This window comes from Dromaius novaehollandiae, chromosome 8 (assembly GCF_036370855.1).
Source record: "Dromaius novaehollandiae isolate bDroNov1 chromosome 8, bDroNov1.hap1, whole genome shotgun sequence".
Taxonomy (NCBI): domain Eukaryota; kingdom Metazoa; phylum Chordata; class Aves; order Casuariiformes; family Dromaiidae; genus Dromaius; species Dromaius novaehollandiae.
In genome coordinates, this window is record NC_088105.1 from 16260689 (window position 1) to 16278458 (window position 17770).

General features: G+C 44.1%; 1 protein-coding gene across 1 annotated transcript; it reads left to right on the forward strand.

Annotated features, from left to right (window-relative positions):
- Nucleotides 1-9740: 9740 nt before the first annotated feature.
- Nucleotides 9741-16166, forward strand: C8H1orf53 (chromosome 8 C1orf53 homolog). The gene is given in 5 exon segments (XM_064516408.1): nucleotides 9741-9771; nucleotides 13359-13423; nucleotides 13425-13703; nucleotides 14456-14557; nucleotides 15941-16166. Coding segments are annotated over 5 exon segments (549 nt in total). The 3' UTR covers nucleotides 16013-16166.
- The last annotated feature ends 1604 nt before the right edge of the window (nucleotides 16167-17770 follow it).

The window sequence follows — 17770 nt, forward strand, 5'->3', positions numbered from 1 at the left end:
TTCGACATCCTAGTTTTGCTCATTCCCTCTGGACATGAGGAGCTGAAGACGTGCGCATTAACTTACCAAATGCAACAGATACATTTACATTTTGGCAAAAACTTGATGGCAGTTGTATTGTCACCTACGCCTGCTGTGACTACAAAAAATAAAATAATTGCATGAAGAATTTGCATATGCAAATTATTCCCCAGATTTCATTAATCTGTTCCTAAAAATGCTGCCAAGGAAATGGGAGGTCTGTTTAAGGATAAATACAAGGGGATAAATTAATGGTTATTTAATAGAGCAATTTCTCCCATGCTTATTTAACAGTCTTTCCCTAGCCACTGTGCACCATTACCAGATTAAGTAACATCTAATCATGCTGTCAGATTATTGTATTTTTGTACGAACCAACAAATGCTTAATAGGTTTTATTTTAGAAGCAAAAAGATTCATATTACAGGAGATTAATACTATGAAAAAAGTATCTATATTAATAATCTCTCAGCAATAAATGACATGAACTAATGGATAGATGACCCAGTTACAAAAATGTGATGGTTTTAAAAAAAATTCAATACAATGTATTTTTAAACCTCACACTGTTAAGTCTTTGAATATACTTCAACAAAGAAGCCTTCTGTTATGCAAAAATGTTGTACATCCTGGCATAGAAACATGAATTTGATTTTAATTGAAAGAAAACTTGACACCCTCTCACCTAGGAAGCAGGCTTATTTTTATTTCATAACGAATCCATCATTCAAAGTATTGATGGCAATATCCTCTGCTGCCTGAGTTTTAATCCAGCAGTAAGCAAAGACACTCTGGGTATGGCCAGAAAGGTAAAATGCTTTTGACCATTGCAGCCAACATTCCTTTACTGTTGGGCAGCTGGCACTGAGACTAAAAGGAATAGCTTAAAGGGAATAAAGGGAGTCAGTATTCACCACCTCCTCTGCAGGGGCTCTAATCACTTCAGTGACAGTGACTCACAAAGAAAAGTTTGGGGAAAAAGAACATCATTTGCCTCCCTGAATCTTCACCTTCTCTACAACTTTATACATAGCAACTGTATAGTTTCTGCACTGCATACTTAAGCAGTTGTATGCTCTCTTTAAGAACTGAATTGAACACAAGTTTATTCTTGAAATGCAGTGGAAAGTACAAGAAAAACACTCAAATTACATACTCTCTAATGATATTTTCTTTTCTCTTATTCCACAAGTTCTTCTGCTTGCTCTTCCAGTTATTCCTCACTTCTCCATCCACTTCCTACCTAGGAGGCCAGTCATCAGTTATATTTTCCTCGTTCCATCACCAACTACTCTAACACTATCTAATAAAACCATGTTAAATACTTGTCTTCAGAGCAAGATGTTTCAAGCCAGAAGCACTTAGCTCAAGACTGGGGTTTGCGATAGTTTAGCAATAATGGCTCCATAAACGAAGTTGATGACCCCATCAACTTCAATCTTTTAGATTGCCACATCTCATTCCAGAATAGGGAAATCTGGGGGAAGGTTGCGAGAAGTCAGGAAAAAAAACAAAACCAGTTTTTTTTTTTTTTTTTTTTGTAATTTTTGTCTCATCACCACGGTGAGTCAGAGGCTTGTAGATAATAACGTTCTACTACATCTCTCTAGTTATCACTTAGCCAAGCTTTTCTAAAACATTTAAGTAATCGTTCTCTCTCTCTCTATTAAAACAACAGATGGAATTCCCAACCTTCAGTTTTATGTTGGGATTCTGCAGCAATTTATTAACAGCTTGAACTCTGTTCTCTTGGGGGTTTAACCTGACAGTTGAACCCAATTACATTAAAGTCCTTTGTTCATCAAGGGACATATGTAATATGATATTAAATATGAAACTACTCATGCCTGAATAATGTAGTCTTTGTGATATAAACTGATCGAGTATGGAAGCCCGATTTTCCAGCACATGAGTTGTTATTAATTCTGATCTTATATCACAAAAATTCAGAGCCACTCCCATTGCTGTCAGCTGACTTACTAATGTAAAACTAGCATAAATTAGAGCTGATTCATGGTTTGTCTTTATCTTGTATTATTGTTAAGCCATTATAAAGTCCTAGCCATGCAGGTCAGAGGCAGGGCTATGACTCCCAGAAACAAGCATACACTTAAAATCAGTGTACTCTATCTCATATCAGTCCCATCATTACAACCGAGTGGAAAACCCCCCCCCCAAAGTACCCAGGCTACAATTTCATAGCATTGAAACAGGGTTCCAACATAGCATGAAAGACTGTCATACAGATAGTGAGAAGTCTTATATTTTACTATGACAGTTGTATTTACCATTGTACTTTATTAAAAAAACCAAAAACACTCCTTATAAGCTAACTTTGACAGGTTAAAGTACTACCTTTTCCATTAGGAGCTCTCCCTTCCTACCCTATTTTTCCTTCTTGCTTCATGATGCTAGCCTTGAACGTTCATTAATGTGCTCTTCCCATATATTGCTCCAACTCTGTTTCATGCATGAAGTACCATTCCTGCGGCTCTCATTCTGTGTACCCATATTCCAGATGCACTTCCACTGTGAAGTTCAAATATGTAAAAGAGGTCAATTAATGAGGATTAGGCTGATGAACATCTAGTAATCAAGCAACCTTATATGTAAAAAAGGTCATAGCTGTTGAACGGTTCTCTAGTAACACACACAGAACAAAGTACATTCATGTTTTCACTAAGCTATCATTACAGTAGGAAAGCAGTGTATTTTGAAATATCCAGTGCACTTGAATTAGCAGACTCTAAGTGTATTTGTGCACAATAGGAGGGAAGAGGTGGGTGGAATTGCCTCTCCAACAGCCGCTGTCCAAAACCCACACCCGAAGGAGGCCACACTCATGCCATTGCTCTTCCACAGCATAAATGACTCCACCGTAAGAGGGAAGTTTAAGGGACAAGCTGTACTTGAGAAGACTACAGTAACTTGACTAGAAGCAGTGTAACTGGTTAGATATGGAGACCTACAATGTAGGTCTCCACATTTGGACAAAATAATTCTGCACGCCATATTTAAGAGAAACAGGCTTGAATATAATCAGTTACTATGATGCTTTAAAATAGCACTTACCCTGATCACAAAGTCCTGCTTAAAGTCATATTAACACATGTTAAAACATTCCTGGCAAATCAAGCCTAGAGATAACTACAAGAACCAGACCTTTGGCTTTGCCACAGGCATCAGTGTCAGCTGAAGTGACTGTATTTTTGCTTACAGTTTGAATATAATGAAGTCTAAAGGCGGCCAATTCTGCTTTTATTCAATGAAGTGGTTTTGTTGCCAACTCTGAAGACTTCAGAGCTAGGACCTAACTTGGAAATTATTTCATCAGCAAAAGCTAACACTTTCTTTATAACTCCTTACCGTGGAATTGCCAGCGTTATTCTACAAAGACGAATTCTAAATCCCAGGCCTGAAGAAATGCTAACCTCTTCCTCCAAGTTTGTTTCCTGGAGCTGAGTAAAAACAAAGTAGGCAGCTGGATATTTGAGGGAAGTCTAGAAAGTTTTTATCAGTATCTTCTCTATGAAGGAGAGAGTGTTTTTCCCTGCTTACCCTTTTAAATGATTTTTTTTAAGCTGATAAGTTTATTTTTTGCATCTTTTAGATTCTTAAGCCTTGTCACATTTTTCAAGTGCCTTTCCAGTATGATATCAAAATTTAGTTAAAGAAAACTTCAGTGACTGACTCCAACTAAACCCTTTGTATCGGAGGCCTTCAATGCCATTGGTCCAAGCACCTCCATGCACCAGGAGTTCACTTTGCCTGGAAAGAGAGGAGGTTGCCTAGGAAGGTTATTCCGTCCCAGTGGAATCACTGGCATACACAAAAAACAAACAAATAAAACAAAAATAAACCAAGGATATTCTATTTCTCCTATTCTCATCCACTTTAACTAGAAAGATGCTCAATCCATGCATGCGTGTTTATAAGACAATTAAGCTTTTTGCTTCTGCAAGGCATGCTTCTAATACTGCATTTTTCCTAACTAAAGATATTTCACCTCTGAAAATACCAGAGAATTTTCTTATAGCTCCTCATGCTATTTGAACTGAACTAAGCCAGACTAAGACTGCTGCTTAATTATTCCATTGTGCTTTTGGTGTTTAAGCAATTATGCTTTAATCTAGTGACAGCTGCAGTTCAAAGGCATATTGGAAGATCCCTTTTTAGCGTACCTACCTATTTGCCATGTCTTAAAGTAGTACTAATTTAAGATTATTAAGAGAAGGATTTGAGGCTCTGACCCAAGTTTGTTGTTGGTAGTCCTGAGTAGATCCCTTTTGTGAATGCACCGCTATGGCAGATTCTGGTCCAGAAGCCATTGCACTGAGTCTTCAATAAAAGAAGTCCAAAATTTAGATCTTAAAGGAAAGCTTTGATTTTAAGATGGAGCAAACATTACACTGATGACTTCTTAGTTTTACGTTCCCTTCTTGTGTCAAAACTTGTTGAACTCCTGCTTTCTCTGCTCCCAAGAGACTGATGCCACAGTGCCATAGCCTTTCCTTTCGGTCTCCGCCACAGCTGGACCCTCCTAGCTAGCCCGCACGCATCCCCATCTCACTGTATAGGAAGGCTGCACTTCGCATCGGAGGCGACCAGCGATTCACCCAGGGACAAGCAAACTGGGGAAGCACCTCCACCTCCGAAACACTCACCCGTTTCATGACTTCTGGGAGCTGGTTTTAGAAATGTCCCACAAAGCCTCTGTCCACGCCACGCAGAACAGGAGAGCCAGAACCTCATAAAACATACCATCTCCCCCATTTCTGCCATTCCTATCTGCCCCCAGTCTCCCGAGCTTGAGGGGAGCTGCACACACGCTGCATCTTTTCTCCTGGGAATTATCTTCCTCTATCATTATGAACCATGAAATACAGTAACATGTTCTACAGTGCAGGATATTGATTTTTTTTCCCTCTCATCATAAGTATCTTTTTTGTTAGCAACACATGAACCAAAGAGCATCAAATAAACCATCATTTTCCAAATATGGAGCAGTCCAAGCATCAAGGAAGACAATGAAATAAACAGCTCATTGACCAATCTATTTTAAACATGGGCTAATAATTATAGTGCACTTCCTACTTAAAAGTAAATATATTTAGTCTTTACAAAAATAATGTGTCAAATTCTTTGGCTTATACGTGTGTTTTTTATGAGTTCAACAACAGGCTCCTAAGTATTTAAGCAAAGCTTAGTCAGGATTACTATAAACTCAACTTTGGTATATTTTCAGCTCGACTATCATTAATGAGCATGAAGTAATTCTGCATTTTGTTTTTAAATGCTTCAGGACTATTTTTAAAGCATATTCTATATATAGAAACACAAAAGTAAGAGAAATGGCTCACCACTTATGAACAATCTTGTATTATCAAAACAATAATCACACAACGCTGCTTAGCTACTAAACAGTAAACCGTATTGGAAAAACCAAGTGGATCTTCAAAACTAACTAAACCTTCAGAAATTTAGTCTTTGTGATGTAAAAGTGGCATTATTATACAATTAAAGAAGGTGAATCCAGAATCCAGGGGAAGACGCGTCTGAAATTCACAGGTGGTTTTGGAGATGCAGGACAGCAACCTCGGCGCCTGGCACGCTGCTGTGCCGCAGCTAGCCCTGCCCTGCCTCACCAAACCCGCTGGAGGCCACGGGAGCCAGGCCTTCGAAGAGCTGGCATCGCACCCCAGAAGGGAAAATTCACAGAAGTCACACTGGTTAATAGATGCTGTGGTTTTAATTGACTCGGGAAACAGATGGAAAAAAAAGCTGTCATCTTCTTAACCCTTATCAACTTTTTTGCTGCAGCGTAAGAAATATTAAAGTGACTTATTCACATTCAGCTGATTTTATTGCTTTTGTTTTAGTGTTAAAAGAAACAAGCAGAAAAGCCACAGACGAGTTAACAAACAAGATGTTTCTCCTTGCTTACCAATTAAATCGGAAGAGCTTAAACCTTTCCCTGGAGTCTAAGGTCTTTGTTAAATACATACAAAGAGACATGGGAATTTGGAAAGGTAGGAAAAAAAGGAGTCAGAGATAGACTTTTTGCTCTTTGGGAAAATAACATTCATTTTGCAATTAAAAAAGGTTTGTCTTCCCTATTTCATTGTTATACAATACAATTAAATTACTGTTTTTTCATTTATACAGGTGACAAGAGAGCTCATGATACATACTACCCTGGAGCACTACCCCAAGGAAAGAGATGGAAAGACTTTCTGTATCAAGCTGGCAGTATTCACATGAAATCTATACCCTGCTAGCACATGCTGATCTCCCGAGCTAGAGCTAAGTACATCCCCTGATCCAGTCAGGCAGGTGGCTTCTCATCCCATTGGCAAGGAGGAAAGGGAGAAAAGCTCTCTAGAGACAAGGATCCAGGACGCAGGCTGAGAGGGTTAGAAAGGAAAGACACCACAACACCCACACTAAGAGGGTTCCCCTCTCCCTCTCTTTAGCTGGCCAGGATTCAGGGAAGAGACAAGTTTTAGATCCTAGACCTCACAAGTTAAATGCAGCAGCAAATGGAAAAAACATTAACAGCACCAGCACAAAAATAGCAAAAGGAATCCACAAACCACAAAAAAGGCTCCTCACACTAATGACAGCTCTAGATCCCTGAAGAGCAAAATAAACCTCCAAAGTTTTCCATTCTGGTTTATGAGTAGATCTGGGGAAAATAAATAAATAATTAAATGCCATATTTTCCTTTAGTGTCTCACACTATTCCCAGGTGCAGGCAATAAAAGTCTTAATGAGTTTGTTAATGTTTATACTAATCAATTTAGATCACCTGAAGATGATTGTTTACAACCTGCTGCTAAGTCATAACAAACACACACTAAAAGGAAACGCTGCTCAACAGCATATAGTATACATAAGGGCATTTGACGGGCTTCTGGCATAGGGCTGAGGAACGAGAACTATGACAAAGGCTGCATTCTCATAATTTCTAAGCATTTCCTCTTAATAAAGAGATAAATAAAAGTCACAATTATTTCATTATCATCATGTTATCATCAAATATCAGACAGTGAACTAAGCACAAACATTCTCAATTATGCATGATATTAAAGCACAGAAATATTAGAGGAAGGATGATTCAAGAGTAGATGTAGCCCTAAATGGGGGCTGGGCAGTTGTATTCCTGTATCGAGACAGGAACTATTTACCCTACCTGCTTGGTGTGAGGTGCAAAACCCCCCTTAAATCCCCTTGCACAGATCCGTGCAACCTGCAGTCAGTGACAGCTTGTACATAAGAGCTGGCCTGTTTCACACATCATCCACTCTTTTTCCTAGCGCCTGTAGAGACAGAGGGCTTGACCACGGCAGCTGAGCTGCACTACGGGGAAGGCAGTCTTGGAAAGGCTCGAAACCCCGTTCAAAGCAAGCTAAGCTCCTAGAAGCAGTTTGGTACTCACACACTTTCAAAGCAGGAAGAGTTGCCTATAGTGATGAGTGGGTGCAAAAATCTACACTACTACATTACACACAAACCTACTGCTGGAGGCGACAGCTAAGAAAAGGGAGAAGTTTAACTTTCTTTTTTTTAATGCAAGATTACTAAAAGCGCTGACAGTGATGACTTCTGCCCAGGTTTAGCAGCTTATTTTGCATAAGTTACCAAGCAGCCTGGAGGAAGTTCTAGGTGGTTATTTTACCCATTTCTGGTCCAATCAGCTCTCAGTTCACCTTGTTATTTAAAAGAATGAAATACAATTATAGAGTATTTTACTCCCAAGTTATTCCCTCCTGAATAAACCACAAATACACATCCTCTATTCCTTCAAATAATACAAATGCCCTCAGAGATAAGTGAGGTACTAATCTCTAACAACCTTACGAGAAGAAACCACAACATGGTTCCTTGAGGATGAGTTCCACAGTTTTCCTACCAAAAAATGACCTTATGGATGCACAAAAAGGATATCTTGCTTTCAAGCTCAAGAGCATACCTAGATCCACTTTACAGCAACATTTGTCAAGGTGTCACAGGGGTGGCTGGTGGCAGCAGGACAGGGCCCACCCCACAAGAGGGTGGAGCAGCCCTAAGGCCAGGCCAGCCAGTCACCCACAAGCTGGGGCTGAGATCGGCAGCTCTGTGCTGGAGCTGGGCTGAAATTGGGCCTGGGCAGCGGCGCCAGGTGGGGCTAGGCAGGGCCGTTAAGGCCTATTAATGCCCTCCGACCCCAACAATCTCTTCTACTCCTCCCAGCTGCCAAAAGTATTTCTATATCACGTTCACCATTCAGGAGAAAGATGCTTCTCCATCGCACACACCAACACCCCAAGCAAAGCCCTCCTGCCGCTCTGCCCGGCACGTTCCTGCTGGACAGACTGGCGAACCACTGTCCGTCTGCACTAGCTCCCACGGGAAAGTCTCACCACCTTGCTAAATAAGTGCCTTCATCCAGATAACTGGGAACGGCTGCCATATAGTAATCCGAGGTGGTTTCTAACATTTGTTTGGGATAAAGAGAACATAGTAGAAATCCCTTTTTTTCAGTTGGCGTTTCCACCAGTACCATCACCCCTTGAACAGTGCTACTGCTGAAACTGTATTTCTCAGTGTCCATAGGGCATGACAGAAGAAAGCAAATACAACATTCGGTCCAGAGACGGGAACAGGTATTCCTTTCTCCTGTCTCTGCAGGGATGTGTGCACAAGCACCTTTTCCAAACTGGTATATAATCTCCAGGCAACACCAGGAGGGTGGCTCCAACCAACACATTTTAGATTATATGGATTGTATGTCTACTATATGCACTGCTCAATGGTATCTCCAGCTTGCTAAAGATCAGTCCTGCCAGAATCCCCTACAGCATACAGACAATTGTAGCAGTCTTTCATTGCCCTGTATTATATGAAAACTGTTTTGTGCTGACTGCTGCTTCAGGTCATGGATAAAGACAATAAAAAGTTCAATTCTAGTTCAAAGTAGACGGAACATTAGCTTAATTTCTTTTGCTCTAGAAAAACTATGAAACCTATGGAGTACTGTATCTTTTCCATAATGGAACAAAAATCATATGATAATTATGTTTTATCTACAAGTGTTCCCACATATTTACTTTATTTTTTCATTTATGATCCTTAAACAAATGGTCTTGAAAGATTATAATATTTTTTTCTGTTAGGGAAAAAAAAAACTTTATCCAGCTTTCAGAGGAAGGAGACACTCCACCCAAGGGGAACCCTTTGCATTCCTGTATTCCTTATACAAACAAAATTGTCAAGTCCTTGCAATGCTAATGCTAATCCTCACACAGAAAAGGACTGCAGTGGATTCCCTCCATACGTGCTAGGGAAAAAAAATGAATCACAGTGGAGGATGCAGGCTCAAGCAAGTCAGCCCTTTCACATGTAGTGCTACCATACATAGCATTTCAATTAGTTGATATTGATACTACAATTTTGGATGTTGGTGATTGCACATGCAATACATAAGAGCAAATTACTGCAATCACCAACTGTTGAACAAGTGTTTCTTATTCATTAGCTACTCTTTGATCTAAAAATGATATTTTTCCTACTAACAGTTAAGTACCATAAATGTACATTAATTTAAATGACATGAGAAATAAGCTTACATAACACAAGAAAAAATAAAGCAAAGGAGCAGTAGTGAATAATTCTGTATTTAATGACAGTCCCCCTGTTATGCTGTTTCCCTTTCTGGATTGCTGTCTGTGAAAAGCACGATGGTTGTTACTGCTAAGGAGAACTTGACAGGCAATGACAATTCTTCAGCCCCCCTGAGATTTCCCAGGAACGGAGGTGCATTTCAGACTGCTCCCTTCTCCCAAATCCCTTGACCACAAAATGTGCTGTAGGCACTGCACAGTCTATCTTTTAGCTAAGCAATGTGCAGAAGGTTCACACTTACATACTTAGGAGCTCAGATATGATACTCAAAACCTGATTCTCATTTTCACTGAGACCGCCTTACAGTGTTGCATCCTGACAAAGTAAAACAGCGCTAGCAAGCACCAGGCTTTCATAATTGTCTAACCACCAATTTTTTGCTGACCAAGAGTGCAGCGGTGATATGAAGAACACTGACAGAGAACTCAGTCAGATAATAGCAAAGACAGTAAATCCTAAATAAAGTATAGATTAACTGTATGCTCATTAATTACTTTGTTGTTACTGTGCTCAGATGTCCCAATGGCACCATGCCATGTAGCAGTAAACGTACCAACACAGCTTCTTTACCAAAAGTAGATATGCTCCGTTTAGCATTATCATGTGCCTTTTTAATATATCAGCACATAGAAAGTGAAAGGCTATTTTCCTTTCTGCCTTTACAAATACATGTCATTGCTAAGCTCACAGCTGACTGTATTCTGTAGCATAGACAGCTGAGAATTTGAGAAAGTTCACTAAACAACATTTCGGAAAGATTTCTTATTCTCTCCAAAGAAAGGTTAGCCCATACCAAAAAGCAGAGTCTATTAAAAGATCCTCAACATTGCATATTCTCCAAATGTCTATCACAGATGGCTTTCTGTCTGTAACTATGATTTGAAAAAATTCTGATTTCTGTTCCACAGAACACAGGAAAAAATACAGAAAGAAATTAGTGCCAGCCACTAAAAAGGCACCGGCTCTCCTAAGTAAATTGCAAAGCTGTAGGAAGAGCTCCCATTACTCATGGCTGAAATTCTCCTAACAGTCTACAGAAGAGGGCTGAATGATGTGAAACATGTCAACGTGTCCTTATTTAGGGACTGCTGTGTTGGAAGGGCTGCCAAACAAGGGGAAAGCAACTGGACCACAAGAAAAGTAGGTAAAAATGTTTAGTGCTATGGCTCACAAGCTGCATGCAAGAAAAGCCCATAAACAAGCACAAATCAAGGGAGAACACGACACACCCAGTGACTGCATAACCCATACTATCAGTACTGTGAAATAATGGTAGCCTGGGTTACAAATTCAAAAAATGTACCAAACCTTTTCTAGGACTGCTTACCACTCTTACAAATGCCAATTTTTCTGGGTTGTGTACAGAGGTACCAAGTGGCAAACCAAGAAGATATATTTCCACATCATTTTAACCTAAAAAGTGACTATGCAGAGGACACTCTCCTCAACAGGTGACAGGCATTCCCCGCCCCCCCCCCCCAAAAAAAACCCATAGTGTAAAGTTAGTGCATTTGGCAATGGACCTAAGAGAACTTAATGTTTTTGTTTTGAACCTGATATTAAAATTCTTATTATAGAAGCACTGTCTACATGTGCTTTTTTTACAAACAAGCAGTTAAGAGCATCTGATAGGACATTCTTCCTTGACGTGTTCAGGGCCTCGTGTGTCAGTCGCAAGCAAAGTCAGCGTTGTCCACTACTGCCAGCCCGCTCTGTATCTCGAGAACCTAATCACAAGTTGTTCTCTGACAATAAAACAACATCCCTACAACTTCAGACATTTGGCCAAATGGACCAATAGGGCTCTGCAAATCCCTTTTTAACTCACTGAAAAAGCAGGTTTTGATAGTTTTGAATAAATGAGTAAAACTGGTTGCGGATTTTTCTGAAAAATTAGTATTTGTCAAGCTGCTACTGAAGCGGGACCAATATCTGCAAAAACATGCATACTTTTTTGCATTCATTTAACTGGAACATATAACTCACCCACCTATCAAATAGGATGCTCAGCTGGGAAATCTACATATCTTCTCCTTTTTTGACATTTTAGTATATACAGATTTTGTTGAAATTATTATTTGTTGTTATGGTCAGAACCGCTAAATTGCATAATCCACCAACGCAATCTGTAAGAATAAAAGAAGCAGTTGTCATTCAGCACTGCCCATACCAGCTGCCTCCTTGATCTTCTCTGCCTCACCCAAACTCAGCTGCAATACCTATCCGCAGTACCACTTTTTTCAAATAATTCAAATAATATGGTATCGAGGGTACAGAGGACCTGTGTTTCAGTGACCGCTAGGAAGGAGATGCGTGCCACGAAGCTGTGTGCTGGACTTCGACGGGACTGTTGTGGAGTCAAGGTGTCAGCGAACTAAGTCTCCCCTTCCACTATTGTACCTCCAGATTCACCTGAGTAAAGTCACTGGGTACCTAAATCCAAAATTAGTGACAGCATGAGGGAACCCATACATTAATTTATAAATGAAGATGTAAATGGCAGGTGAACTAAGACTATATCTTTGTTTTAACTACAGATTTCCTTGATTATTTTTCTTGAGTTCAGTGATAAGGAAGTAATTTTTTGTATGGTGACCTCAGGCGGAAGGAGTATTTATATGAATTGTAATCTAGATTGATGAGTACACTAAAAAACTGAAAACAGCCCTAGGAAAGAAAATAAACTTCCAGATTAGGCACAATGTTTGTACACATTTTTGGATCTTGCAAATGTTACAGAATGTTTCATGAATTTATAAATAAAAATAAATGTTTTAAACCAATTTGATGCAGATACTCAGTCCTAAAGAGGATTATTTCGAATTATTCACTGATACTGAACAATATGCTTTTTGCAAACGCACAAGTGGAGCCGGTAGCTCGCTATGTGTAAAGCTGCCCTACACTTTTCTTTTGGGTTCCTTAAAACATTGCACTTTTGATAAATCAAGCTCTTATTTCTCAGGCTCTACTTTGCTTCAGGCTAAACATTTTGCAAGATTTTAGCCACAGAAAGATAGAGCCTTCTGGTAAGTACATAAGGCCATGACAAAATACCTTGCTGGGTCCATGTTAGCAGTTCCAGTAACCCTAAGAAGCGCGTGCATGGCCTGCTCTGGAGCAGTAGCGTACTTGGCAGGGAGGTAACGCTTTGGGAGCCGCGCGTGCTGTGAGCACAACTTTTGCCAAATACATGAAAGCGTGTCCTGATGGGGCCAAGCTATCAACTGCAGCAAAGCAGAGTTTGCGTACAGCCACGTATCCTGCCGTACCTGCGGCACACACGCCGCCACGGTTGCTGGTGACTGGACTTTGCCGGGAGCGCTCAGACCCAGGGTGAGGAGGCTCTGCCTGCGGCCTGTGCTGGGCTGGTCACCGCGGCCCTTCCGCGGCGCTGCGGGCCTGGGGCGAGAGCAAGGCGTCCAGCCGCAGGCGGAGGGGCAGGAGCGGGGCTCTGGCGGGGCGGAAGGGAAGGGCGGCTGGAAACGTTCAGGAATTAGCGAAGCAACCTGCAGGAAGAACCGGAGGTCTGAGCTGGGGCGCTTGGGAAGGCCGGACCCAACGGGGCAGGCAGAGGAGCCGGAGAGGAGCTGGGTCACCCCGAGGCCACAAGCGGGGAAAGGGCCGAGCTCCTGCGGGGAACCAGGCAAGGTGAGCAAGAGCCTGCGGACCAGGCCCGGCCCCGGCCCCGGCCCCGGCGCCGCCGCCATGTCGCGGGGGGGCAGCGCGGCGCCCGCCCGCGCCTCCCACAAGGCCGCGCGGCCGCGGCAGCCACGGGGCCGGCGGCAGCCACGGGCGCCGCGCGCAGCAGGGCCGCGCCGCCGCCGCGCTCGCGCCCGCCCCTCGCCGGGCGCCCCGAGCGGGCGGCGCCGGCGCAGGACGCGCCCCCCGCCCCGGCCGTCGCCGCGCCGCGGCCCGCAACCGCGGGGGCCGGCCCCGGCTGCCCCCCCGCGGCCGCCGCCGCGCCGCTGACGCCGCTGGAATGGCGCATCGCGGAGCTGCACCGGGAGGCCGTCGCGGTGAGAGCGGGGCGGGGCGAGGCGGGGGGTGAGCGACCCCGCGGCCCGGCCTGGAAACGCGCCCGGGGCGGCTCGGGGCCGGGCTCGCCTCGCCCCGCCGCTGGGGTCCCGCCGTGCGCCGGGCCGGGCCGGGCCGGGCCGGGCCGGGCGGAGGCAGCGCCCCGGCGAGGCGGCGGGACCGGCCGCGGGGCGCTCGGTGGCGCCGGGGCGGGAGCGGTCAGCGTCGCTGTGCACCTGGGAGCTCTGAAAAGCGGCAGAGGATGTTCGGGGCGCTCTGATCTCGGTGTAAAACCCTCGACAGGTGAAACCCGGGGAGTGGAAACTCGGGGGGAAGAGGAGATAGCGAGAAGGGGGCCAGGGTGCGGCGAGGAGGGAGCCAAGACGTGTGGTCCGCTGCGGGGAGCTGCTGCCCCGGCGGCGGCGGGGAGGCTGCGAGGCGCCCGCTGCCGCCGGCGGCTCCCGAGCTCGGCGCTGCGCGGGGCGAGCGGGGGGGCGGCTCTCGGCAGCGCTGAACCGCCCCGGCGGTGCGCAGCGCCCGCGTCCCTAGGCTGTCCCTGTCTGATCGTTTCTTAGGTCGTCGTGAATTACAAAATAAAGCAGCTTTATAAACACATTTAATCATGAACCACCAATCAGGCTGATTCCACTTAGGCAGTTATGTTTTAGGAGAATAATACCAAAATCGTTTCCAGTATGAAGCCTCAAAGAGACGAAGGCTCCTCAGGGCTGAGGCTGTTTGTTTTGCTTTCAAGGCTGGCCAGCAGAGCTATGTGGATCCAGTTACGGGTTATTTAGTGTTCACCAAAGTTGCCCACTTGCAGCGAGGTAAATGCTGTGGCAGTGCGTGCAGACATGTGAGTACGAAAGCCTTGCTTTTCAGCATAAGCTTGCATATTGTCTCCATGACTTTGTAAAATCATTTCTGCTGCGGTTGTAAGAGTTGGCAACCCATCTTGTTTGTTTTATAGTGACTTTAAACGAGTCAAGGACATTTTAAGTCCAGGAAAGGTCATTGAGGGATATTCTTAAAGTTAAAATAAAACATTGCAACATTTCCCATTAGCATTATCTCTTGGAAATACCGTGAAGCGTACTGCACACGAGAGCTTTAATTGACTGTCGTTTTATAGAAGTTCTGTTCTCCTTGGCAAGTCCGTTATGTCTAGAAAAGAACCAGCATGTCAGAAAGTCTGTTTCCAGGAAGCGTTCCTTTTTTAAAGAAACAAGATAATAAAACCAAGATGGTTTTTGTCACAAAGGTAATTTACTGTTCCAGAGCTGTGTTTAAAACTTTCAGAATTATGTCTTGTAGTCAGATTGAGAAGTGTCAAAAGATGTAGGATTTGGTAGAACAGAGAGTGATTTACTTTAAGTAATAGGATCTGGCACTCAATCTTACTCAGTCTTATGAGAAGTAATAGTCCGTATTTTGTACATCCAGGATACAGTCCTTCCATGAGAGAAAATAGCAAAAGTCTCATTGATTTCAAGGGAGACAGAATCAAGGCCGTAATAACCCGCTGACCACATTCTTGCTACTCCTGCAGTTGGTGCGTGGATCCTCACACGGGTACCACATAAAGTGCAGTATATATGGGTGTACTCATAGTGTATTTAACTTAAAGATCATACTTTAAAGCAGTGGAAAGAGGGAGCGAAAGCATGAGATACATAGTTCAAATATGCACGACTTAGTTATGGGTCCGTTTTTAGCTTTTCCTTTTTAAAGTTTGTATCGCTGTCTGCATAGTGGCAAAGGCTTTTTTGATGAAATCTCCTTTGGGGCTTCTCAGAGGAGGTTGGCAGGAGGCAAGGCTTGGGGAAAAAAGTTCCAGATGATCAGGAAATATTTACAGGCAATACTGGGAGACTAGAATCATATTGTCCTCCCTTCTGCTCCTATTGCTGCGTGATACCCTTAGACGGGCTGTTTTAGGAGCTTTGGAATGCAGCACATTTTTGCAGTTACACACAAAATAAAGAAGTTTAAGAACAAAAGATTGTTCTGGACAGTCAAACTGAAATGAGTTGGAAGGATACATTTAGGAAGTGGTTTCTTGGACACTAATTAGGACCATTTGCTTGGGGTTGCCATTATTTTCCTTTTAGTCTGGAGGGCACACTAGATCAAATGATTTATATATCATTAACAATTCTTGTTAACCATAAGCAGGGTTGGGCTTTTCCATCCTGATTACTAGGTAATGCACTAACGACTTGTTTTATTTCTTCTGCAGTGTCCATATGAGCAAGTTAATGTGAAAGACCCGTCCAAAAAGAAGCACTTCAATTCTCTTTTTTATGTTTGACTATTAATATCTCTGCATTTTGAGAGAGCAGCTGAGAAACCGAAGCAGATAGGTTCCTTGTGGCTTCCGCTGCTGGAATATTGGCATTTGTTGTACCTGATACTGGCTTCCAGTGAATACACTTTAATTGTAATAAACCACAAACTGAACCATATGTGCGTGTGTGTGTTAGATGCAGCATTATTGATCACCCTTTCCCTTTCTTTTGCGCTACAAGTAATGGGTTACAGTCTGATATACAGTCTGATTAATCTCCCTTTAAAAGAAACTGAGAAAGCAAGTATACGCAATCATTAAATTCCCTCGGCTTTAGTTAACGTTGCTTTTGAACGCACCGTAAATCACGTCGAGAAACGTTGCTGATTTGGGTAGGTCAAGGAGTTTGGGTTGTTGGGGAGGGCGGGGGAGGGACGCTGTGCTGTGACCCCCGCTGGCCGCAGGGGCTGCCCCTGGCCCGCCGCGCCGGGCCTGCCGGGGAGCGGCCCGTCTCCCCCGCCCCGTGGTGGGGGGCTGCCGCGGGGCTTGCGAGCCCCCAGCTCGGCAGCGCGTCCCGGCCGGCGCCGCCGGCACCCGCGCCCGCTCCCCGCGCCTCGGGGCGCCCCGGAGGCCTGCCGGCACACCCGCTCCCCGGCTGCGTCTCTGGCCCTGAAACGGGGGCGGGAGGAAGGCAGGCTCGGCGGGCTCGCCTGGGTTTCCGAGTAATCTCAATTCTTTGTATTTGATTGAGCAGCGGTCTGTTTGGTGTCCGAGTCCGTAAGAGCGTTTGAAAGACAAAAGCATCCTGATTGCAAACGTAATACGAAGTGTGAAGTACACTGCAGATACTCACGAGCACCCCGGAGGTACTGAGCACTCCTACGCGTTAGAGGGAACCTTAGCAGGAACTCCTTCATCTTTATTTCATTAACAAAGTGGCTGATATCTGGACTATTGAATTTATCGTCTCGCACACCCTCCCCCACGTATCCTCATTAAAACTGAACGGAACTCGAATAACATGTCCTATCACAGTGTTTATGAATTGCTGCGCCTGGAAAACCCTGAACGAGGCCAAACCCCAGCGGGTATCTTGGAGATGAAGGCGGTGTCCCCCTGCCCGGCGCGCAGGGCCGGCCGCGGGGGCCGCAGGCAGCAGGGAGGCCGGGCCCGGCGGCATGCGGCCCCCCGGGGGCGCACGAAATGGGAAGGCGTATTTTCATTTGCCTACTTCCAAACGAAGCAGCCAGTTTCATTTAGGCTGGAAACTATCGTCAGTTGCTTGGTGTCCCATTTTGATCCTTCTTCAGCTTGGGTTGAACGAAATGTCTCGAAACCTATTCCAAAAAGATGCTCGCACAGGCTTCCAGATGCTACGGTTTAGATCATTTGAACGTCAGCGCAGCCTTCTGGTAACAAGAAACATCCAAATGGATTTCGTTTGTGTATTAACATCCGTCAGATGGGAGAGCAGCACAGTTTCGAGCTGAAGTCTGTTTCCACCGCTTTAGCGGCTGGGTCCAAATGAACGTCTCGTCTGGCAAGTCAATAGGTTGAAGCTACATTAAGCGGAATGAGTCCAAATATCTGAAATGACTTGGAAGAGCGGTGCTAACAAGCAGTAATTGAACGTTTGAGAATATTACTGGTGTTCATATAGCTTCGTATGTGCATGCAAATAGACGGGGAGGGGGGTCATGGCAGGGAAAGGGAGGGAGAAACGTGTTCAGTGACCTCTACGTCCCGAAGCCGCAGACGACCCTCAGCTCCGGGCGAGGCACG